The sequence below is a fragment of the Sturnus vulgaris genome, chromosome 12 (genome assembly GCF_052056855.1).
Source record: "Sturnus vulgaris isolate bStuVul1 chromosome 12, bStuVul1.hap1, whole genome shotgun sequence".
Taxonomy (NCBI): Eukaryota; Metazoa; Chordata; class Aves; order Passeriformes; family Sturnidae; genus Sturnus; species Sturnus vulgaris.
Window position 1 is genome coordinate 1,334,197 of NC_142254.1, and position 26,548 is coordinate 1,360,744.

At 41.5% G+C, this 26,548-nt stretch overlaps 1 protein-coding gene across 1 annotated transcript in view; it reads left to right on the plus strand.

Moving 5' to 3' along the window:
• BEAN1 (brain expressed associated with NEDD4 1) overlaps positions 1 to 26,548 on the plus strand; it is a 54,173-nt gene that overhangs the window by 19,037 nt on the left and 8,588 nt on the right. The window contains 2 exon segments of the mRNA XM_088171794.1: positions 18,021 to 18,230; positions 20,475 to 20,616. Coding sequence (XP_088027920.1) covers positions 18,021 to 18,230; positions 20,475 to 20,616 — 352 coding nt within the window.

Sequence of the window (26,548 nt, forward strand, 5' to 3'; positions counted from 1 at the left end):
CCCAGTCCCAAGGGTTACATGAGTCGAGGCTTTCATCTCAGAGAAATTCTATTTTATGTAACTTGACACTTCTCATTTTATCAGTAGGGTAATTAAACACTGCACAAAAGCTTTAAATTATTCTGTCATGAAGATTTTCCTCAAAGCTCACATTACCAGGAGGTTTCTGTTTGTTCCAAGAGCTGCATCTGCACAGCCAAGCTCCCCGATTGCCTCTCTAGGCAGCACCTCAGGCCTTTGGGATTCATAACCTCATCCTCCATCCCTCTCCAGCAGCTTTAGAGAAAGTCATGTGTATAATCCTGCCATGGAAAATGCTCTCTAGGTAATCCTGCCTGGAGTCCACCAGGTGAACAGAATCAAAAACAAAACAGGAGACTCTTGGGGAAAATATATTTGAGCACTGTCCAAACTTGGGTTTTGGACAGTTTTTGTCCAAAAACTTGTTTTCAAGAGACGCACAGTACTGTTATTTAAACATAGCAGAATTTGAAATATTAAATACTGAAAACATCAAATGTTAAAGTAATGACTGCATTTTTTGTTTCCATTCATTTCATTGCACACCCTTTTAGAGGTGGTCCAGCTGAAGAAGAGATTTGCAATTTCACAGTTCTTTTGCAAATTTGTACCCAGGCTTCTCCCAGTCCTTGCCAGCAGTTCCAGGAAGGCACACAGACCTTCTCTGACCAGATTGCCAGAGTCAGGCAGGTACTCAGGAGGGGCATTTCAGAGAGGTTCAACCTCCCTGCAGCTGCATCCAGGCTCTTCTTACTGTCCAAATGGGAGAGCAAGAAATTCCTGAAACAAGCTCCAAAGTGAGGTTCCAAAAGTGGGAGAATATTTGCTCTTCATCTGTGGGATACTGTCGCACACCACTGAAAGATATGGGAAAACCTAGTTTTAAGGAACTAGAAGGATACACAAATGGAGGGGTTATCAGAGGCACTGACAGGAAAGAATCCCAACTCAAGAGACCCAAACTTCCTCGTGCCTGCCAATTTCCTTCTGAGAAGTCATTTCAGCTTCCTTTAACCACTTCTTCACTCAGCAAATGGATGCAACTGTACTTGTCAGCTTGGCTAATTGATGTATCATAGTAATTTAGCACTTCTATGAAGCAAAATTATATTCCTTATATTCGGGAAAACCTTTATTTATACAATCTTCTCTATTAGGAAGAATACTCAAGCATCTCAAAGAAAATAATAAATGGATGGGGGAAAGTAAAAAACAACTAAATCAGCACCATTTGGGGGCAATTTAATAATCAGTTCTTACAAACACACTGACTAATTCAGGCTTCTTCAAGTATTACATTTGTTTGCTGTACTGATAGTTTAAGCACTCTTTGTCAGGCATTTAAGTTCTGAATTCACTGTTACTTGTAACTCTTATTTTTTCTTCACTTGCATGGTCACAGGGTGTGACCTCCAGACAGGTTTCAGTTCTTTGGAGTATTTACAATATTTATCAGTATTTAGTAGGAGAATTTAGATGGCTGTGGAAATCACCGTCTACTACAAAATGCAGCCTGTTGCCTACAAAAATCCTGCTGCTGGGCTGGTTATAAATTTCATAGATTACCTTAGTCTGGATTATCAACACTAATGACAACAATATCCTCTTCTTTTACAACTTTTATTTATCCTTTCTAAGGATTCATTTGGAAGACTTCTTCCTCCAGTAGTTATGTTTATTCAGCATATTCTTCCTCTTTTATTTGCTGCCATTGGGTTTTATTTAATGAGTATTTTAGTACTTGCTGAGGGTCGGTATTTGTTGATCTTGCCTGATACAGAAAATCCACTGACACACTACTCCTGTAGGCAGAAATGAACAAAGGACATAATTGCAATGGCCCTCGAGTAACTGTAAATTAGAACAGAATTTTATCTGGGTTTGCGGCTCTAATTCGACATCTTATCTTTTCAGAAGCTAAAAGGATCAGAGGGCTTAGGAAATAACAACTGAGCAGAGAGTTCTGGCCTACAGGAAACAAGAGGGACAAACCTGCAGGGCTGTGGCCCTTTTGCCTTCCCCTGCAGGCTCTGACAATGGCTGAGGGAAACCAGGAGCCTTACCACAGGAGGAGGAGCAGGGACAAGCAAAGATTGCAGTGCCAGCTCCTCCTGAAATGGGACAGGCATTGTGACAATTGTGACAGTAAATTGTCTGACTGGATATAAAGAATGACCAGTTCTGTTTCATAGTGAGAAATGATCGGTAGTATTGATGTATTTAGAGGGATATTAACATATTTCTCTGAATGGCTGCCCTTTTTCAGGGGAGAAGCCAAGGTTTAAAAGTCTCTATCAAGGCAGCCTGGGAAAGGCTGCTCCATAAACCCACAAACACAGCCACTTTTCTTGTTCTTGTTAAAGGAGTGACCTTGCCGTGCCTTTTCCTTCACCTGTTATGTGAATCTGTGAATTTCAGCAAAAGTGCATTCCAACATTCTGGTAATTTTGATTTTAACACTTCTATAATACAAACTTTGAAAACAAGACAAGCCCATCAGCAAGACAAAACCCTCTCCCACAATCTAAAGGGATGGAACAGTGACAGTTTTAGGACATGAATCTCAGTGCCTCCTCAATTGGAAAATTTTGTAGGAATAAAATCAAGGATGCATTTACAGAGCATAAACTATGCACATAAGTACCTTCCTGAACTGAGGCCCAGCTTTAGTATCTTTATAAAAAATAGCAGACTGCAGGTTTTGGCACATTATCTTTATGAAATGTGAGTTAGTGGAAAACACTGTAAGCTGTAGAACTGAGAATAAGATGAAAAATACAAAGTGAACAGAGTGAATAGAAAGCAGCCAGCAGGGCCAGGGGGCATGACACCTCCTTGAAATCCCAAACGCAAATCTGCCTTGAGTCAACTAAAATAATGGGGCTGGTTTCATCTGAGTGGCTTCCAGAAGAGGCTTGTTCCTATCATTGCATTGCAAAAGAACTGTTTGTAGCTGCCAGGCTTTGTTCCCCAGAGGAGAGTGACAAATAAATGCATACTACATATAATAATATGCATTTATAATATATGTATATTATTATATAAACAAGGCAGGAGAAAAGTGTATGGAGTGGTAGACAAGAAAGTATTCTGATGTCTCTTACTAAGCATCACTGGTGACTCCCATTAACAAGAGCAATTCACAGAACCTGTCAATTATGTTTATAAATGAAAGAAAGCCTGAGGACACCGTCTCTGAGGAGGGAAGTGGAAGTAACTGCCCCAGTCCTTCTGCGTGGGATAGGCAGGGAAATGCACAAAGCCGGGACATGGGAAAGGAAGACAAAGAACTGAGGATCTTATTCAGACAATGCTCCTGGCACTGACCCCTTCCCCACCTTTGTAGCACACTCTTGTGAGTTAGACTGGAAGAAGAGTCTGTAGCATCCTTTCAGTGTAGCTACGGGGATAATAACAACCTTTCTTTTCCACGCATTCAGTTGTGTGGCCCCAGGAGTGCTGGGCCTGTCTGAATTCGTGTTTGGGGCTGGAGCTGCCCCTGGGGAGCTCTGCCAGCCCATCCTGGTGATGTGTTTGTGCCTCTGCTCCAGAAAAAGGCCTGGGACCTGCCCGTGTCTGCTCCAGGAGCCATATCCAGGTGCTGATCCTGTTCCAGATAAAAGGGAAAGGCTTTGGGAAAGGCTTCTGTTGCCTCCTGGCCATGCAGGGCTGTGGAGGCAGGGCTGGGCGGGATGCAGGCGCGCCGGAGGCTGGCACCGCTCCCCGTGTGACTGCACGTCTGCCACCAGGGACAAACTGAGCCATGCTGGGGATCCTCCAGCAAAGACACATGTCAGAGCTGACACAATGTTTGCACTAATAGGCTGTGTTGGCAAAATTCTTGTAGATGTCACCCGAATGTAAATGAACCCCGGTGACTCAGGGAAGCAATCTCCCGAAGAAAGAGACACAGAACTTATTTGCATTTAGCACTGGATTACAAATATCACTGTTCTCTCTCTTCCTCTTAAACTGAAACTGCTGGCTCAGTGAGGAATTTCTCCTTCTTGTTTTGTAAGTCGTTTAATAGCAAGAGGATAAAGTGTGGATCCCTGAGCTTCTCAGGTGGCTCTTTTGCCCACACACCTTGGTGAAGGATTCCTGATTCTCAGTACTGAAAATATTTTATACAGCACAGCAGAAACACATAGAAGTGAATAATTGCTGCAGAAACACAGACATCAGTCAATGAAAATATGAGACAGATTAATCACTTCAATAAAATACAGAGGTCAATCCACCTGTTGGGCTTTAAAAGTTTTCTTGCTCTAAATACCACACTGGAGACAGCAAGCAGCAGGGCTTTGCAAAATTCTACAGAACTCCCATTCTGGAAACACGGTGGAACATGAGCTGACAAGGACACACAGCTCACCTGAAAAAATTGCATGAATGAGACAAGCATAATGCAACATCTTAATTTTTGTTGCCTGGAGAAAGAAAACTTCATCAGAATAAAAACAAAATACCCAAAGATAGTACAGGAATGTAATTTACATTTCTCGCTTTTTAAGGAATATAAAGAAAAGTATGAAAAATCTAACAGACATAACTGTCATATTTTCACCATAAAGAATAAATAGCACAGTAATCCCCACTGCAGAAGAGATGAAAGCATCAAAAAACATGGGAAAAATCCCTGTTTCCATAGCAAGTCTCTATTCCCACTTTCTGTCTTCACATAATCCATGTAATATTCATTCAAAGTAATTGCTCAGCTTAAGGAAACAGTGTGCTGGTAATTCATTCCTCTTCACAGGTCACAGCAAGTGCAGGAAAAATATGCAGAAATAGGATATGACTGAACACAGATTGTGACAGAGATCATGTGCCACAGAAAGGGCCATTGGGGTTTAGATTAAATCACAAGGGAACCCAGGGAAGGGCAGAGTTAAGTCACCAGCCCAAAGGACAATCCCTCAGAAATGCCTGCAGTCAGAGCATTGTGTCATTCATGGTGCCACCAGTGTCCCACTGTCCCTGCAGCCCTGCCAGCACCTGCACAGCAGCCTGTCCCCACCACACTGCATCCCAACAGAGACCAGCGTGGGACTTCAGCAGTGACCAAGACACAGTAAGTCTCCATGGGCTAAAATGCTGCACATTTCGTTATTGTGTGGTGCTTGAGCAGCTGCCTTGTTTCATGAGCTGAACATCCCCGTGAGTGCAGTGTGGGCTGCTCCTGGCCACTGCTATCACCCCTTCCTTCTGAAAAGGCACAGAGCACTTGGATGCCAAGTTCCTGCTGCATCCTCTGTTCTGCTGGGACAGAAAGAGTTCTGTTGGCTCTGCAGGTGATAAATTCCTTTAGTGTAGTCCAGCAAGGGCCACCTCTGGCTGTGTGGGGAGCTGTTGTACAGGGGAGCAGACACAATGATAAGCCCACAGATTTTCTCCTGGAACCCAGTAAAAGCCATTTGAAGGATTGCACAGGAAATCACAGTGCTCTGCTCCATGTTCCTCAGGAAGAGGAGCACCTGCAGTCCCAGAGCTCTGTGGGGACACCTCTGCTCCCAGCACACTCCTCCAGGATGTTCTGTGCTGGCACAGCGAAGGGCTGGGCCATCCCTCCCTCTGCCACGGGCAAACTGCCGTCAACAAATGGAAATAAGCCTTAAAGTCAGCAGCTCTCCTACCACATTATGGAAACGTGAAAATCCTGCTGCATTCTGCTAAGTCATAGTGGAAGAAAAACCTTAATTTTATCAGTAGAAGTAGCCAACACAAATTAGAAGAGCCCTTCATTGAAGGCAAAATCAAGCTGACATTAGGGAAACTAATTTAGTACTAATCTTGATTTGGGATCATAGCACAGAACTATTTGTGATAATATTGATCTATACACATTTGTAGGAGACAGAGATGGGTTTGATGTGCTCATATTGAATTATCTTGAGTCAGAACCCAAAGGACAGTGTTTATAGAGTAAATAAAACCTTGAAATTAGATTTCTCTGCTTAATGTTGCTTTTAAATTTTAGGAAAAAAATCTACTAAGAACAAAAACAGTATTCCAAAATTTCAAGAAAGATTAAAACTTCACTGAAAAAAATGCAACCATAACAAAAAAAAGTATGATTCAAATCTAATTAAATATTATGGCAAATAATGATTAAATACATGCTCCTAACTTACAGATGCATGCATGAATGAGTAATTAATCTGATCTCATACCATGATCACTCTGCACCCACATTGCCTGCCCCAGGACCAGCATTCCCCCAGCTCATCCTGGGGACATCCTGCTCCTTTGGAATCCTTCCTCAGTGTAGTGGCAGCTGCTTTGTAATTTCACCTCTGGGAATAACTGAGACATGAGCAGATAACTGAGCACATGCACCAGATAATTTGACCAGACCCTGTATTGATTCCTCCTGCAACAACTCAGGAGCTGCTGGTGAGGAGGACTTGTTTGGAGAGAGAAGTAACACTGCAAAAATTATTCCAGAGTACCTGTGCTTCATCAGGGATATCCACCTCGTGAGCAGGGAAAGAATAAAAGAAGGAATCTTGTGCTAAATTAATCAGAGGAAATAGAACCATAATTCAGTCAGTAATCACCTTGACAGATGTAAATTAATGCCTCAGTCGTTGTTCATTCCTTTTTTTCTCAGTCACAGAGATTTTCTAGGGGTGACATGTACATGGTTCTCTTTGCAGAGTTTTTGGGTAATCAAACATTGATAAAGGGCAACATGGGGAATAAACACACACCTGGCTGGGCTATCTCCAGCCTCTCTCCAGGCAGGGTTTATCTCCAAGGGACACAGGAGGGGAGCAGGAGCAGTGAGTTTCCTTTCTGAACCACAGAGCCCACTGAGCACCCTCAGCACTCTGAATCACCAAGGCTGCCCACACCTTCTCAAGGCTGCAGGCTCAGGGATTGTTGGCTCACATTGTTGCAACCAGGCATGTTTGTATCCTCAGCACTGCCTTCCTTGGCCCAGCTCGAAAATCTGGAGTTTCAGGAAACCCTGCAGCAGCTGCTGCTTAGAAAAATCTGTGGTCTCATTCCCAGAAGGACTTAACAGGATGGTATTAACAAATGACACAGGACCTATGAATCCATCAATTATTGTCATAATCCCAACAGCAGGGTTTTTCTTGTCTCAAGTGCTGTCAGCACAAGGGACATCAGAGTGAAAGTCCCTGCTGTAGGTGCTATTCAGAATTGCAAATTGCAGCAGGTCAGCATGCACTGGCTGAACATTCTAAAGCTGTAATTGCAACCCCATAAAACACAGCGATCACCCTTGTTAACATTTCTAGCACATTTCTCCAGTTAACACCAATGCAGGAGCCATCCAGAAGGCAGGAGGAGTTCAAACAGGATTTTGTTGTTGGCAGAGTTCATACCTTCCTTGGCCAAGCATTGCAGTCTGTGCTTCATCTTCAGCAGCTAAAAGAGGCTTAAAACGAACCAACCCCAACAAACAGAAACCAAAAGCATACACCAACAACCAAAAACGATCCAGAGCAGCCATCAAACCATAAACACCTGACTCCAAATCACATTCCCTTTCCAGCTTGCAGTGGAAGGCAGGACCTCCCTTACCCAGGTCAGGAACCCACATCTCTGTAGCACAGTTTAAAGACACCACCACCACCCTCACTGGGACCCCTCAAAAGAGCCTTGTGATGCACAAGTCAAGAATGAGGAGTTGAAGGAACTGCTTGATACCTGCAGAGCTTTGAAGGCTTTCCCATTCTCATGGTTTTCCTCAAGCTTCAGGATAGTGGGAACTTTGGATTTAAAAAAAAAAAATAATTAATCGAAAAAGTATCCACTTTCCACTGCCATTCTAACAGGGCATTTTGCCAGTACAATTATATTTAGGATATACTGTGAAGTTCATGGGTTTATAACTTTGAAGGAGCAGGTGAAGAGCTGCTTCTGAGAGGTAACACAGGTTTAAACGTTGCTTTGAGTCATCCTAAATTCACACTCTTTCTCCACAGCAGATCTACACTGACTGTCAGCTTTTTCATATTTAATGAGGTTCATCTCAGCTGTTTCACTATTTCACTTTCCAGTTACCATACCCACAAGGAGTCCATGCTGACATTAAAGCACAAGAGCTCTGAAGAGAAAGCAGCCACCTTTTCTAGACTGATTTTTGTTGCAGTGTCAGCAAGCTGTCATTGCACTGCTCGTGCTTTAGGCAGCTGAGGTTCAAGGCTTCCACAATGTCTCAGCATTCCTTGGCTCTCTCAATCAGCCAATCTGACTGGTGACCTGCTGGATTTCAGCCATTCCCACCAGCCTCTGAGACTGTTGGGCTAAAGTGAATTCCTGCTCTGGGAGTTGTTCTTGGTCCCCTCCAGGAGCCACAGCACCTTTGCACAGGGCCAGGTCCTTCTTGCTGTTCAGAGCCCTGGGACTCCACTGCTGCTGCTGGATTTTCCCTGAGTCTTTCCCTGTGATTCTGCAGTGTCCAGCACAGACCACATATCCTGTTGTGCTGTGCATGGGTTTGATAGTGCTCTAGCAACCCTAGAGCACTCTTTTCCCCCTTTTATTCCTTTCAGTGCTCCAGCACTTCCATGAACAAGCTTTTTCAGAACAGCACTCACTCTTCTGCAGCTCACACGCCTGTGTTTCTACAATGTCCTATAAAATAGGAGATATTTTCATGCTATCAGTTTCTTCACAAAAAAACTTTTTGTCTACTAATGCAAAGAATATAAAATTTCAGCTTGTTTTTTAATCTGCATGTCTCTTAATCTGATTGTTCATGCACCAGAAACTGAAGAGGTTCATTCATTCCCACCAGAACTGAAGAGCAGCATATCCAGCAAATCCCCCTAAGAGCTGGAGAATACAATTTACAAATCTAAGTTTATCAATCTCCTGATGCAAAGTCTTTAGATTGCCCTCATATTGAAGGACATTCTGATTCTCCTGTAATGCAAGGTTGCCTTCAGGTAGGGAAGAAGAATGTTTAGGTAATTTGGATAGAATTCCTTCACTGGCCACACCATGTGGGTCCCCTCAGCCTCATTAAGCACCTAACAAGGTAACCCTGATCTGCAGTATGGAGTTAAAATGAAAAATTAAGGCAGGTGAGAGGAAACTGAAGAAGAGGTTCCTTTTTTTTTTTTTTGTGATTTTTTTCAAATTTGTTAATCCACAGTGTAAAAGCCCTTGCAGTTAGCAAGCATGTTGTTTAAAATCCCTTTGCAATCATGTGTGATCAGGACAACAGGGACAGAAATTATTTCCTTTTCTATTACAAAGTTGCTTCTTTCTCCATGTGTCTACCCGTGTACTTGAAAGGGGATAGAAGATTACATCAGCCTAGATACCAGTTTCTCTACCAGAAATCCCATAGCTTTGTTCAAAAATTCTTTTTTTTTTTTCAGTGGGTAAATGGGAACAATTTAACAGACACATTTCCACTGTGAGTATTAACAGAAAGCAGCAATAGTTAGTGACCTTTAACACAGACTGAACTTGAAGAAGGTGGAAGCTGGATGGTATCCCTGGATACTTCCAGGCAGTATCCCTACAAGAGCTTTTATTTAGATAGCTTTATTAGAACCACCCCTGCTGGGCACACATTTTCTGGGACTGAACCATTTTCTGGTCCCTTTTGTTCAAAAGGCCACAAAACCCAGCCAGCCTTAAATCCAGCCAGTGTTCCAGGTTAAGGCATTGTTCAGGGTACTCTGAGGACATCACAGGGGTTCTCATCTTTGTGCAGAACCATTCATTACAAAGGGATTTATAAATCCTTTGGATTCAAAATTTAATCAACTTTCCCATAACATATAATTATTTAAATTGAATATAATCTCCAGAACAGTCTGCTCACAGAAAAAGCCCAAATTCTTGCTCCAGCCTAACTCTGCATCCCTCAATTATGATTCTCTCTCAATCTCACTGGGTGGCAATGCAGAACAATGGACACTGCAATTCCGGTTCCTTTAGAAATATTCCCTTGTTTAAATCATCTTTGAAAGCAATAAACGAAAAAAAAGATTCCCTATAATTCCCTTGGAATACCTATAGCCTAGACTGTCGAGTGCCTGGAGAGGAAATGGTGCAGCAAGCACAGCTGATTCTCAGGGGATCTGTAAATCTCACTCCTTCTCTTCATGCCTGCTGTCTAGGGACAGCTCTGAGCCCTTTGGACTTCCCAGCACACAGGGAGCTGCTGCAGATGTTTATGGTAACTCTGCTGAAACAGGCCTGCAGTGGGAACTGCATTTTCTCTTTTAAATATTCACATATGCACACTGCAGCTTATATTGAAGGTGAAGAAATGTCCTTTCCTAAATGCTACGCTTGGCTTAGGGGGAGTTTTTTGGCTGGTTTTAAAGTCTTTCCCCTGCAACCTCAAACAAAAAGCAACTATTACATTATTTAGAAGAAGGAACTGTGTGGAGCCTGTAACAGGAGCAAGGCAGCAGAATGTTCTTCTGGCCCAGGAGAAACCCCACAGCCTGTCAGCTTTCCCTGCAAGCTTTGCCAGCCCTTCAGGGTGAGTCTCTGCTCTGCCAGCCCTGCTGGGCACACACAGGGCACAGTGGATGGTGCACATCAAACACCCCTGGCCACTGCAGGGATCCAGGGAATGGTCCTTGGCTGTGTGGCCAGTCCTGCACTCCCAGGAACCAATCCTTTCACCAAAGGGGTGTTCCACAGGAGCAATAGGGGTTTCCCCCCCCCGGCTTTTGAATAGTAATGTTTGAGTGTTTTATTTCCACAGGTCTTTCAGCATCCTTGTATTTCAGTCCTTCAGCGCCAGAGAACCCAGGGGATTGAAATTGTCTCCAGAATCAATCTCTGACTTGCCATTATTGACATCCCTGCATCTGTCTCAGCAGGGATTCTAGTCCTGTTCAGATGAAATCTGAAGGAATTAAATCATTTCTTAATGGGATGAGAAAACTCCTTGATTTATGCAGGCAGATACTGCTGGAGCTTTCACAGATACAAATGATGATGTAAATCCCACTCTAGACTTTGTGTACTCTGCAACACCATCACCATAACTCATGTCAGAGTGCAGAACACCACTGCAAACCATTTTAATTATTTTTAAAAATTCCTATCACCGTGAAAGAAAGGCTGAGATAGATCACATGTGATACCACCTCCTAAAGGAAGATCTGGGGAATCTCTTTGGTAACAGGTTTCTATCTCAGCACCTCGTTCCTTACACAACTCTAGATCAGTATTTCACTCATCATTATTTTCTAAGCAGTAAAAATCAGTCATTCCTCTATGTGCTTTTTCAGTAGATTAGTCCTACTGAAGACTGGCAAGGAGGCTGGAAAAAGAAATGGGATTAATTTTCATAAGAAAAGCCCTAAATAAGAAGCAGCACAAGGGCACAAGCACTGCAGGAGGAGTACCAGGGGTGTGTATAGAATGTGGATCTGGTTCCTGAAGCTCAGTTCAGTCTCAAAATTGAGTTGCAGGTGGATCTTCATTATAGAGCTTTGAGTCCTGGGAGCAGGGTAAGGATTGCTAAAGGTGATGATTGATGGAGCCAGTGGAACAATTCATTGAAACACCAGAAAAATACAAAACTGCATCATTTAAAAAGTCATAAATGTGAGCCAGTTTAATAGTGATCAGAAAATTTAAACTGATTCAGAAGATTTTAACTGATCTAGAGATTCATAAATACATACAGTGCATAAGTCAGGTGCTCACCAGTTGTGACTATTTGAGCTGGCAAGAATTTCATCATTCTTTTCCATTTTCTCTGTGGAGATTGAGAGAAACGTTTGTAAGGAAAGGAACTTCTTTGTGGAAATGTTTGGATGTTTGGTTTGGGGTTGTTTTTTTTGTTGCCCCAATATAGATTATGTTTCCTGCCATGTCCCATGAGCTGCCACCTGCTCTCTTTAGGTTACATTAAATACAATTCAGAGCTCAGCCTCCTAAAGACAAAACATGAGATATCCAGACCACAGTTTAAGCAGACTGATAAAATAAAATATAAAATAAATTTGCCTTTTATATTTTTTCAAGCCTTAAGAAATGTTACTATATTGTAACATTTTTCCAAAGTTTTTTATGAGACTGTGTGCCAAAAAAAACAGAGTTTCTCACAATAAAAATCCCCAAAATTATAGGGCTTTCCCTATTCAAGTCACTACCAAGCTGGGTTGGATCTGAGCTTATGAAGGTTACTTTAATGGATAAAAGAGAATTCTCATCATATTTATTTCCAAGCCCTAATACAGAGTTTCTGAGAAAAGTAATAGCTTTGGGTCCTGCTTATAAAACTGTATTAGCTCCAACTTGTTTGAATATGGGAAAATAAGGGGAAAATATTCGTTGTCCATCAGAAAGTGGGCTGTTATACTTGCAGAGTGATTTGTTTCCCTCCAGTGGTATTTATCATGTTGATAAAAGAGACCATGGATCTGAAAATTGGAAGATTTTTCCTGTTAATTTGAAACAGCACCTATACAAGCTGCTGTGACATCAACATAATACCATAAAGCCACAGCAGCTGAAAAGATTTATTTCCTGAGCCCTTCTGCAGCCACATTCTCTTTACTTCTGACATTCTCAATTTGCAGGCTGCTGGTGATCCAATCTTCCTCATTCTGGCTCTATAATAAGGATGTCAATGCAAGAAGAGAGAAAGTCATTATCTGATAGGCAGCAGACAGGATGAAAAGGCAGAGTTTGCTGTCCCGGGGGAAAGGCCACCCTCTGTGCCTTGGAGGAGCTCCTCAAGGTCATGAGCAGCTTTTGTACCTGGAAGGATGTCCCACTTTCACTTTCAGCTATGGGCATCAGATAAAACTGAGCCATCCCTAGCACTCAGGTCTGAATAAGGTTTTAATTTTTTACTATTTATCAGTGAAAAACTTTAATTTTGATTCGAACATATATATGCAGTAAAAAAGTTCAAAGAGTCTTTGAACTGCAGAGAGCTGTAGAGAAACTGAGTCTGAATTCACAGGTCCTGCCTGGTTAATGGCATTCGTGTGGGTTTGGATTATGCTGAGTTATCTCCCACAGCAGCAATGAACAGGCAAGATTAGTTAACCATTTGTATAGGAAGATTTTACCTCAAATTTAGAAATAATAATGAATATCATATGTTTTGGGAACTGTTAAAATGTCATTGGTGTAACAACTGACAGAAAACGTTTATTTATTCATTGACTTTGTCAAATAACTACTAAGTGTCCATTCCAGAAGATAAGAAGATAAAAGGCAAAAGTTTGAAGCACACCCTATAGAGTTATTATTGAACATCCATTGTAGCTCAAGAGGCAGTTTAATTTTCTGTGTGGAAGGCAGAAAAGCCTGAAGAACAGGAGAACTGTGTTTGAGAGAACCAAACATGCTCCTGGGCCTCCTGAACTGCTAATTCCTTTTCCTAAACTATTTTCCTGGCTGGTGTAAAACTCCTTTATAGAGAGGGCATTTCCTAGACTGTTCTGGTCATCCACTCCTTTCTCAACTTTTGTACAAGAGAATAAGAGAAATACAAAAGGACAAATAGCCTGCTCTGTTCTGAGCATCCTCATTGCTTCCTTTTAGTCCCATAACCAGATGACACCCTGCTGTTTATCAAGCCTAAGTGAAGTTTCAGCCTTCCTCAAGATCCAGTGGAATAGCTTTGAATCCAACAGAGACATTTCTATTTTAGTTAATTTTGAGGTTCAGCTCCCGTGGGCCCTTGTATTCAATGCCTGAGTAACATCTCTGTCCCCCTGGCTGCATGGATGCTCCTGTGATTCAAACCCTTTCCCAGGTTGTTTTTGGTTACACCTCCCTTACTCCTTTCCTGTGCCACAGAAACATGCAGTGCAATTTCTATTGATTTCCAGAGATTTATTTCCCAGGGCAGCAGCAAGGGCAGGCTCCAACTGGTCACTCTTGGCCAGACTAAACCACCTTCAAACAGGAACTGTTCATAAAGGCAGAATCAACAAAATCTTGGATCATTTCACTGATCTAGTGTATCTGGGTGCTCTCAGCTCCTTCCTGACATCTGTCACTCACCTTCCCTGGATAAAGAGACTGAGAAAGTAAGGATATCAGAAACATGCTTTAAGTTGATGAGATGTTTGAGATGCTTTGTTGTAATTATTTGAAGATGGAAGGATTACGGAGCACCATCCTAAACTGACCTCCCCACTACTCCTCCCCAGTGCTGTATCCTGTGTTACTGCACTGCATCTAAGGGTGCTGGGAGGTGCTGGATCACCATCCCAAACAGTTTTACTGACCCAGGGGGTACAGGGAATTCTCCTGTTCTGTCCATGTGCTTCAGCTCTAGTTCAGCAAGTCAGCACCAAGCCCACCCTGCCCTCAGAAAGGAGAATCCCAGGCTGGCAGGGATGAAGAGGTGGGTAATTCTAGATACAAAATCTTTCCAGAACAGCACATCAGCACTCCTTCAGGAGCTGGTCATGCACTTTTCAGCCTGAGAAACAAAACCAGTCCATGCCTCATCCTCTCCCCCAGTCATAACATGAATTATCATCTTTATTAAGATGAGGGGAAGGGATTTGGTTATCTTAGCAGGATCCAGCTCTAAAATCATCTCAAAGCCCATCAGCCTCACTAGAGCTGATGTGCCTTCAGGACAAAAGGAAATCGAACAAGACCCCACCACCACCACCAAACCCAACTCAGTGTGGAGAGCAGAGACTCATTTATGTGTAGGTGTTTTGCTTCCCTCTCCTCTGAGGTACAAGCAGGTGAAAGGCACTGAGGAAGAGAGAAGCCACTCCTAATAAAGGGCTGAATGTTGGGTGAGCCAAGCTCCCAGGATATGTGTGCACACCAGGACATTTCACCTGCCAGGATCTGACCCAGCTGAAACGTCCCCATTACTTATGGCCAAGTTAGAAAGGGGTGACTGTTGCTTCAAAGACAGGTTAGCAGGAGTGAGAAAGAACAACATGCACCCAAAAACTTGCTGTTCTACACCTCCTTCAGTTACTTTCCAATTGGTTTGTTGAGATGCAGGATCACTGAGTAAAATAATATATTGTGATATTGAAGGGATTTTTCAAAATGCTAATTTATTGTCTGACACTGAATGAACAGTCTACTTTGCACTGGTGCTCACTCTAAAGTCAGTGTTCTGCCAGCCCTGTTTCCTGTTACTTACACAGCTCCCATCATGGATAAAAGCCATGGTGTGTACATCCAAAATAATTCATATTTAGAGGATTAGCTATGAAATATTCATATTTATGTATGTACTGTTTGTAATCTGCAGTTTCATTAGAAAGGATACAATTTACCTCAAAACAAAAGCATTAGCACTCTGTTAGTGGTGTTGTATTTATGGGCTTCACATACATTTGCAGATACTTCTATTCTGAAAGAAAAAACAGCATTTTTATATGGAGAAATGCAGTTTATCAAAAGAAGATGGTTTTGGATAAGAGGAGAAAATTTACAATATGTTGGTGTTTTTTGCCAAAAGTAATATAAAATCTCTTTTTCCCCCCACAAAATTCAAATCCAAAAAATTTATATCAACCCAGCATCTCATTCTGCTGTTGTTTGTCACAGTAGTAAGTCAGTAGTAAAGTCTGGAGGATCAGACTCACAGTGTCAAACTAAAAATGGTGCCACAGGAGAAGTTTATCAAGTGCCTTTTGTGTTAGGAGCTGGGCTAAGGGGACTCACTCATTTCTTCTAATGAAAACAATATTGCACTATAACTTGTCTATATGAGAAACTGGGTTCAGTTAGATTAAAAGCATAAAAAACCCCAGAAAGATTCATTCTAGTGAGAAACAATAGATAAAACAGACAAGACTTGGGGACAGCCATGGAAGCCCTGAGAATGTGGTGGATAAATGGGGTGTCTTGAACCAAACCACACCACCTCAATACCACTGCAGGAGTGTATTTTCTCTATGAAGTCATTTGAAACTGTTAAACTTTCATAAAGCAAAACAGCTCCAAATATCAGTGCTCACACTGGGTGGCACCACAGGAATCTCCCACATAGTCAGTGTGGATATTCCAGCTGGCTTCCACAACTGGAAAAAAAACCAAAATATAAATATCCTTAGCCAGGTCCTTTCTCTTTAGAGGATCATTCTGAATTTGTCCCAAGTTTTTAAAGATCTGAAAGAATTCACTGCAGCCTCCTTCTTCCCCACTTGACAGCAGTTTATCACCAATTCCGTTTCAGCACTATTTGACATTAAATTGATGACCACAAGCCTGAGGGTGTGTGGGGCAACCACACGCCCCAGCTTCTCATCATGCTGACAACGAAGTTGATTCTTCTTTTACCTTTGCAAGTTAGCCAAAATTACCAATAAATTACCTGCCACTACTTCCAGTGAAGATGTTAATCCCAGGATTTAAACTGCCACTACTGTGATACTTGCATCTCTCAAAGGCAGAATTTGCAAAAATCTGAAAAATCAAAGCCGTGGAAAGCCAGTGAGGGTGTGTTGGACACATTACCAACAAAGCTAAAAAAATGTACAAATGAGAAACACTATTAATATTTTGTAAAGTTTCAGGAATTTGAGTTCTAGCACAAGGGCCTTACTCCCCAAACATATCCCATACCCAAAACTTCTTTGCACTAAGAATGAAGTAGGACACTTGTCCATAACCTTCGATTTAATGCTACAGCATCATTTTAATTGTCAGAAAATTCAGTTTTGGTTTTTGCACACAAGATATTGGTAAAAGCTCAGCACATTTCTTGGCTGTCTGTCCTAAATCCCTATAAAGATCCTCAGCCAACAGTCAAGTGCTTCCAGAAAATGTGCAAACCTTCCCTACATGCTGATTGCCCTGGTTCTGTGTGTATGTTTCTAGGTGCTTGTCTCAGTCTCAAGCACCAGCCAATGATAACATACACTGGCTTGGAGCCATTGTCTTCTTTCTAAACTTATTGTGACTGTAAAACATGAAGTGGTGTCTCCCAAAGGAAGAGAGCAAACATTGCTGAGACCTCTCTGATAACATCCATCCTTGTAACCAGCACTGCACTTCCTAAATCCACAGAATACTCAAAAGAAAAAAAATTGTTAGCCCTGATTTCAGCAGGAAATAAATTCTCTGTTTGTTCAACTGGCACATAGCCAGATATAAAAATATATCCAGGCCAGATTCGACAGCCAAGCTTGGTATATGGCATTTCCAGCAATTTTTTTGCATGAATAAAATTTTGGTTTACTGATGCTGAGCAGCTAATGGGAGGTTTTGTTTTAATTTGGGGTGAGAGGAGGATTCTATCTGCTAAAATCCTGAATCCTTTTTCCCATAATTTCTTCTGTTTACCTTCCTTCCATTGCAATCCCCCATAAATACACCTCATGGAAATTAATTCCCATGTATAATCATGCTATCAGTTGAGTCTCTAAGGGAACATTATTGTTTAACTTTTGATACTGCCTCTGTGGCTTGTCTCAAAAGGATGTTTGACTTGGCAATACATTACTGGAGTTATTCTCCTTTAAGAAGATTTATTATTGAACTCAAATAATTCATTTATAGATTTTACTCTTATTTAACCAGAGTAAAGCAGTTGCAACCAAACAATCCCACTCTGGATGAGTCTCTTCCCACACTACAAATCAGTTTCTTGGGATGCTGACTCTCCCCAAAAACCAAAGCAAGCCCTGTGCCACAAAAGCAGGCTCCTGTGGTTCATTTTTACCCAAAACTTTCTCTGCAAAACCTTGGAGCCTTCTTACACCCCTAACAACAGACAATTCCTCTCTTCTTCCACCACTAACAATTCCTCTGTTCCTCTTGGAGCTCACCTTTTGGAATTTCCCCTTTCCTCCTTGTGCACTTGGGTTCTTTCAGCATCAGTCAGTTCATGGAACAAAGGCTCTGGCAGGAAGAAGCCATGAGAATTAAGGCTCATACAGCCCCGGCACCAGCAGGATATTCCCAATAAACAGGGGAGCTGCTGCCGGTGTCCCCCTGGAGTGTCCCCGCCTTTTCCCAAGAGCAGGAGCTGGTGCAGTGGCTGTTCCTGAGGCTCTGTGACAAGTGACACATTTCTCTCTCTCTCTGCACAGCAATAGCCTCGAACCAGAGCAGCGTGTCCAGCGCCTTCCCCAGCCCCGGAGAGCACGGCGGTGACACCAACCTGCTGGTGTCCCCTCTGCTGGTGGCAGGGGTGGTCATCGGGCTGGTGCTCTTCCTGTCGTGTGCCACCATCGTGGTGGGCAGCCTGCGCAAGGACAGCAGGCTCGGCCAGCCCCGGCTGCCCAGGGAGGCTGCGGACGGTAAGGGAGAGGGAGCAGGGAAAAAGGGACCGAGCGGGAATGAGGGCAGCAGAAAACACCCGGCCACTGCAAGGGCTGGGAAATAATGAAATGCAATGCAATGCAATGCAATGCAATGCAATGCAATGCAATGCAATGCAATGAAATGAAATGAAATGAAATGAAATGAAATGAAATGAAATGATGATGAAATGATGAAATGATGGGAGCCGTCAGTCACGGGCAGCTTGGCAGTGTAATGGCACCTCTGTGCTGGGACTGGGTTCCCGGAGCACAGCCCGTAGATGATCCCTGACAGAACCCAGCCAGTGCTGGCAGCACCTCCTGAACAGCTCCTTTCCCCTGGCATGGGAGAAGATTTATTCTCTCTTGCATTTTCACATCCCCCTACAGCCTTGGTGCAGCATTTACTGTAATTTCTATTTCTTGAAGAGGCAGAGCTGTTCTCACTTCAGCCAAGTGCACCAGCCTACAACACTCACTGGGTAAATGCTGTTTGTGTGAGTGCAAAAGTGAATATCTGCCTGGAAACTGGGCACCCAAAAAACTTTAAACTGTCACCATCATTAACAATGTCATTGATGACACATCGGTGTCATTACAACAGTCATCATCGTTAGAGAGTCAAAAAAGGTGCCACTTCCTACCCCCTAACCAAAATAAAACCCATGAAACAAAACCAACACGTAACAAAAGACCTTAAAGATAATTTGGGAATATCAAAGGAGTTAATTTTAGAGTAGTGTTTTCAGCCCTTTTGGGCTTTGCTGACACGAAGCCACTTTGTCAAGGAAATGACAGGTTATTTCTATTTAAGGGGAAAAAAACAGTTTTAAAAGTTACTGTGTAATTCTTCAGATAGCAAAAATTCAAATGATAAATGGTGGAGCATCAACAACTCACATTGTGAGCAGGCTCCTCCACTGCAGTTTGTTATGGGTGCAGTTCTGTGCATATAATTGAGGGGTTTTTATTTGTATAGAAAAGCCAGTAATAGTGAGCCACATAAAAATGCATTGGCTTAAGTGTTGTTTTCATTGAGGTAAATTTAGTATCCATTGGAGTCAACTGAACTTTATTTAGTTATTTGGACCAGGAGTTTTTCTGTCTAAACTAAACAAATCTCCTAGGATTAGTCTGTCCTCTTGGAGCAAGGATTAACTTCTTTTTGGCTGTCCCAGAAATATTTATTCAGATAAGTGAATAACATCTATATTTTGGCAATAAAATTCAGAGTCCAAAAGAATTGAAATGCAAACTACCATGCCAACCTACAGAGGGAAAATAAAAACAAAATCCAGAAAACTAATGTCTGCTATTACAGTAATAAAAATTTTCCTAATTTTCAGCAGCTGCATTGAAGATTAAATAGTTAAACCCAAACTGGAGTTACTGTTTGACCCAATATTTTGGCATGATAAAATACTAGCCATTAAGCTTTAATCACTGTGTTTAAATCTACTACTCTGGTAGTTTCATCTCCTTGACAAAGCCTAGAGCCAGGCAAAAACAAAAAGAAAATTTTAAAAGGAAAAAAAGGAAAATTTTCAAACTGCTTATTAGAAATAACAATGCTAGAGAAATGGAAAAAACATATTTTGGAAGATATTCAAAAGAATAATCCTAAACTAAATTGTGCCACACTACATTACACAGACACAAACACTAATTATCCTCTAACACAGAAAACAGCACTAAACTCTCAATATTTGTGGAGCTGGGAAGTTCTTGCATGGAAGCATTAAGAAATCCCTGGAGCAGGTAGCAGGATGATTTTTCTTGCTATTTTGCAGCTTTTCCCATTTTTGTCAGTGTTTATTGAGAACAGCATTTTCTCAGCAATCAAACATCTGCCCCCCCTTTTACACCCCTCCCAGAACAGACTGACTTTCCACAGATGCAGCTGCTGGGAATTCAGTTACCCCGCAAACATCTGAAGCTGCTCGTGGTAGAACCCACACTCATTCTGAGCCTTTGAGGCACAAGAAAAGCTTTGGAATTTCCATCTGCCTTGTAGGGCAGCACTAAAGGTACAGTCCCTGAAACACCACAGTTCACCTACTGATGGTGTTCATTCACTCTTAAAGAAATAAAAATATCCTGTGGAACCTGATTGTTCCAAAATATCTGCAACTCCCGTGCCTCAGAATGGGTTTGTTTTCTGATTTATGGCAGTGTTATAAAGAGTGGCAGAGAATCCAGCACGGAGGGGAGGAGCAGCCAATATTAATTCTTGTTTTGCAGCACCAGATGGTTTCTCTCACGGCGGCTCCTCTGCAGAGCTGAGATCCACCTGCACCGAGGAGTTTCCCCCAGCCTGTGATTTTGACTCCTATCTGGATATCCTTTCTCAGGTGAACATCATGTATCCTGATCCACCTCCATGGTAAGCACTTGCCTGAGATTCTCAGGCTTACAGTCCTGCACTGGCAAAGCCCACTACACAAATTCAGCTCACACAAACTCTGAATACAGACACACCTCGTTTAGCTTGAGTGTAAGTTCAAGTTTTCATTAGCAGAACACATTATTACTAAATAAAGATGTGGACAGGAATTCTCATTCAGTGATTTTCACATTAAAATTTATCATAGTGATGACATACTAATGAAACACACAAGTAGATTACAATAATATTCCTTCCAAAGAAGTGCATTTACAAATCAAAGTTTCAAAATCAAAAATACATACTTTTTCCAAGAACTTCAAGTTATATTTATTACTGGACTTGAGAGTGTTCAGATTAGAGGAAACAGAAAAACAAAATTCCAGAAATTATGCAGCAGCTCCTAAATAGTGTGCCCACTTTCACAGGGTACAGGAACAGCCTCGTGAGCCACAGGAGCTGCACTTTGGGCCATGGGCATCTCCTCCATGTGCCTCAGGCACCTTGAGGTCCAGAAATGAAGGAATTCAGTTACTCCCTCCAATGAACCAACAGAAATCATTTGAAGCAGAACATCACTTCAAGCTTCCTGTAGTGCTGTGTCTTACAAACAGCAAGCAAAGGTTAAACAGCCATGCTCCCCCTTTTTTTTTTCTTTTTTTCTTCATTTTAAGCAGACTGTGTTTTGAGTTAAACCCTCTAAGACCAGCCCTTTTCTGACTGTGATATAGAGCAACTCAGCACTATGAGCACACCAGACATGGATCTTGGCTTTGTTTATTCTGTGCATGTTCTACAAGCAGCCCATTATGTATTACCTACTCATCCTATATAACAAATGGGCTTTTAGGGATTGTGTAAATATTTTAGCAGAAAGCTCACAGGTGAAAAATTACTCTGAGGCTGGCATCTAAATGTGTAGAACTTCATATAAATCCACTTAGGAATTTAGAGTGGATTTTGGGCCTACACCCACGAGTCTTTACTAATAAAAGGCAGCCAGCTGACACCCAAGCAAGACTCTGAGAGGGCAGCTGGCCAGATTCCTGAGAACAAATTGACAGTATATTTCTTTAGCAGACATATCATCAAAGATTATACCAAAGGATGCTTCCATTTCCAGTCAGCAACTGGCAGAGAAGATTTGGAGATGTTTCCATCTCTATGGAGTTCTGTTGGAAACAGATAGGAGTGACACAGGATAGCACAGATTATCCACAGATTATCCACAGATTATCCTACCTGTTCTCAGAATATTCTGGGACACATAAAGGTATCCAGCCACTGCCTTCTCCAGGTTCCCTGCTGGGCTGAGTGGACTCTGTCCCTGAGGATCCACTCTGCACACACTGGCAAACACTGCTCATCCCAGTAATTACATCACAGGTCCAAAGTAATGATTATTGTTAATGGTTTGGCTGTTTTCTCACTGCTACTGCAGTTAAATATGTTAGAAAAAGTAGCTTTGGCAAATCATTAAAAATCTTTTAATAAATTTTGTCTTAGCAAGACAACTTGGGAATTTCAGGGAAAGCAGATAGCTGAAAGCAAAGCATGGAGAATGAAACTTGCTATTAATGCATTCTCCAGACCATTGTAACTGTTCAGAAAAGCACTGGGTGAGAGGCACTCTCTGAATTACTGCATTATGTAAAGCCTGAAAAATTCCTGTACATCTCTCTGTATATTCTCCTACATAGCATAACACTGCAGTGTCTATTTTTAATTAGTAGAGAATGGAGATTATTTGAAAGCTAACTGTCAGACATGGCCTGGAAGCAGAAACAAGACGTGCCTGACCTTGTGCATTTAAAATATTAACTCCTTGGGATCAATCTCATTGCATATGATAATATTTTGAAGAGTAGGTTTACTGAAACATAGCACTGCCTAAATGAATGCAATTCCTCCTCCTAATTCCTGGAGGGCAAGATGTAATTTAAAGCTAAACTAGCATGGCCAAAAGCTAATAATGCAGCTGTGGCATCTGCAGAACAGAAATGAAGAGCAGCAAGGAAAGCAACTGCACTGCTAAATAACTCTTAAAAATCTGCAGTGAGAGAGTTCAGTGAGTTAAAAGCAGTGGGTGCTGCCAGGATAATTTCCTTTATCCACGTGCTGCTGGCATCCCAGCACCCAGACAGGAGTGTGCAGCCAGAGCTCCTCACACCATTCCTGCCAGACCACACTCCAGAAATGCTTTCAGTAGAAAGCACAATACCTTTATTTGGCCAAGGAGTGGTTAGCCTAGAATGTTTTAGTTAGATTTTACAGCTGACCTTTAAGCAACAAAATGAGTGGAAAAGAGATTTAAGGTGAAGGCTGATGGAACAGAGTCAGTCCCCGTATCTGTGGCTCAGGGAGAACTCCCTGTTCAGCCCTGCTCACTCTTAACTCTCCTGCTGGAAGTCCAATGACGCTGCTTATATAAAACATTATTTATAGAAAAGATGTTATTGGTAAATTAATCTATGAAAAATGACTTGGGATATTAATATTTGCTCTGATCTCTAAATCAAAAGTTTCATTTGAGACTCAATCTGATTATCCCCACAGACACTTCCACTAACCCCTTTCCTGCATGAGGTTTAGAGGGATGCCAGGCATGGAATTTGCTCATTAGCCTGCCATAGTTGCAGGGTGGTTACAGAGAAGCCATTTGGTCAATTTGTTCTGACAGCCCAAAATATACAGTGCTGCTATCCATAGAAATCCCTTTAGGACAGTTAATGGCTTTTTAATGAAACTCAGATCTGTGCTAGCATCTGTCACATCGATTTTACATGAGGTGTAGATGGGAAATATAAAACAAAATACAGGAGGTATGAACCAAACTGTTTCAGAATATGAGTGGTTTGTATTTCAGAGCATATTTCTGATATGTACAGACACTTGCAGCAGGACTGCAAGCTCATATTTCATAGTCTGTGTCACCAGACATGGCAAAGCCTTTGTTTCTAAGAAGCTCCATCTCAGAAAGATGATCCAAGTGATCTCCCAACAATTCTAAACCACAGAATTCTGATCCCTCCAAATGAGCAAACTGAACACATCCAACGAGGTCACAATACAAGCACAATCCCCCTGCCCCATCTTACCTATCATCATGGTAGCTATGACTTGGAAAGAAGCACTGGAAAGCCTGTAAATCCAATATTTGCCATTTTGTTCAACATTCTCTGTGCTGGTGTGAGTAACTGTGGGGATGAAACCTTCATAGCCAGAAATCACGAGCTCACGTTCACTGTGCTTGCTGAGTTCTTTGTAACACACACTTCTAGTGAGCATTGCTAATTATCTTCTTACAAATATGGAGTAAGAAAGCTGGTTTGAATAAATTGAGCTCACATGTTTGTGATTGAATGGGATTGAAATGGATTGAATTACAGTATCAACCAAAGTCCAAGTAAATTAAAAAGTATTACATTTTCTTTAGGAGAGTGAATAAAATCCAAACAATGAGGAAATTTCACAGCAGGAAAGGAATTTTATCAACTTCTCACCTTGTGGCCAGGTGAAATGCATCTCACCCCACTGCATAAGTGCTTTTCCACTCTTAGTGATTGGATATTAATGGTATGTACAGAGCTTTAGACAACCAAGAGTATTGCCTTTTGCATCTGAGACTCATGAGTGTATAACACAGAACATCCCTGAGGAATGACTGCTCAGGAGGATGCAGGGATTTCCCTTCAGGAATGGTTTTAATGGAAGCCACAGAAGGCTTCTCCATGCTTCACACTGAGTGTTCCCCACAGGGCACATGAAGATTAAAAACATTCAGCCCCCTCTATCCCAGTATTTATATTAAATCACATTGTGTGAGGGTTTGTTTGTGGGCTCACCTTTCCTCAGCTGGTCACCCTGCCTAATCTACACAGGATCTGTTCTAGACAAAATTGTCTTGTTCAGGCTTGATAGATCCCAGTATTCTCAGTAACCATGTTCAGCCTGCATTGCTTAAATGGGCAAATCAATTTAAAAATTACTTTAAAATGGCAAAAGGAAATGTTCCTGTCTTAAAGTCAGACAATAATTTCCCTTTAAATATACACTTTTAAAAGCCTACTTAAGAGACTTTCTTTTTTAAAACATTCTTTTTCATCTCCCACTTCTGAAGATGCAAGTTAGCCATGCCAGCCTCCTGGATTTTCTTAAAAGGCAGAATTAGGCAGAATTGACATCAGATCTTGCTATATTGTGCTGTATTCCTTTGCCAAGGCTGTTTTCCTGAGAGCAAACCAGTCAAGGAGCTTTTGCCACATTACAATGACAGCTGGAAAAGCATGAGATGGACATTTGGGGTTAAGTTCAGCTCTTACTTCAGCACTCCCAATGAGATTTTCAGTTAGTAAGGTAAAAAATGCCACTGGAAATATGACAAGTTTTAAGTCCATTAGATATCATGACATAAGCCAATATTCTAAATTCCTTTAACTCCAAATTCCAAACACTCTAAAGCCCCTCCCTTCATATCCCAGTGCTATTCTTCATCAGCATTAGGGATAGAAACAAGTCAATTCCTAATTATTCTGGCAAACTTCTTATTTCAAGCTTAACTTTGTTGAGAGTTTCTTTCTGTGGCATTTCCATTCCTCTTAATTATCCACACCTTTCTCTTTTTTCTTGTCTTTGTAGTCAAAAATGCTCTCACACCTCAGCCTGTGTGTTGGGAGGCTGAGGCACAAAATTCTTTTTGCTTTCTGTCATCAGAAATATCTGTGGGGAGGCTGCACCTTCTGACCAGGCTCTCTTTAGCCCTGCCCCAGTTCCACTCTGGAGGTGCAAATTATTGCTGGTTAAAAAACACCCTGCAGCAGTGAAAGCAGCAACACCAAGGACTTCTAACCAGGAATCTACAGTGCCATGCAGAGCAACCACAACTTAGAGCTGTCAAACCTTTGATGACTGTACTTCAAAAACAAAGAGTCTTTTTCTCTGATTTCCCAGCTGCCAGACTTCCTGATGCATATTGCAGCCAGTATTTCCTTCACCTGCTCAGAATTCATTCCTGCAATGATTAAAGCAAAGCTCTTTCTAGGAATATGATCCTAAAACTTGCCAAATGGAAAACTTTCTCAAACATCAGCAGGTTCTGGCGACATGTAAGAATTGGTGGTGGTGTTTTAGAATCCTGTATGTGGATTAACTCCATGGCTTGGGAAGCTACAAATTTTTATTTATCTTAACTGATTCTTGTTACTTAATCAGTGCCCAGCATCCTTTACTGTATAATCGTTAGAGAAATCCAGGGACCAAACACTGCTGATGGCCAAGTAGTTCTTACTATGCATAAAATTAATGCCAGGCTGAATTGTAGCATATGAAATCTTCATCCTAGAATGACTGGTTTTATTTAAAACATTTATTTCAATCATTTAAAGCTGGACAATTATGATGAAACTGCATTATATTGGTTTCAAATGTTATCTGATATATGTTCTCATGAAAACAACTTTCACTGAATTTCATTTTTCCTCTGGAATATTTATCCATCAAAGTCATAAATTCCTCAAGATTATCTTGGCACAGAGTGCAGAACAAAGATGCAGCCTTTTAGTGCTCATTAATACAAACAGTCCTATTGTAATTCTGAGGAATTGGAAATTCCAGAAATAACTATGAACAGAAAAAAAAAGAACTAAATTCCACCTTTCCTGTCTCTTCAATGGTTAAGTTACTTAAGCCCTTGGTGTCTTCTTGAACAATAATGAAACCTTGGGTTACATTTTTTTACTATTTAAAAACATTGAAATAAATATGTATATAAGTATGTATATAATTAGAATCTCAAATGGAAAGTGTCAGGATCAAAAATAAACCTAGAAAAATATCCTGGCTCATGATGTATGGCATTAGAGGAGCAGTTCTGTCCAAACTGATACATTTCCTCATGGTAATAATAAATAATCACCAAAGAAATTATGTATTC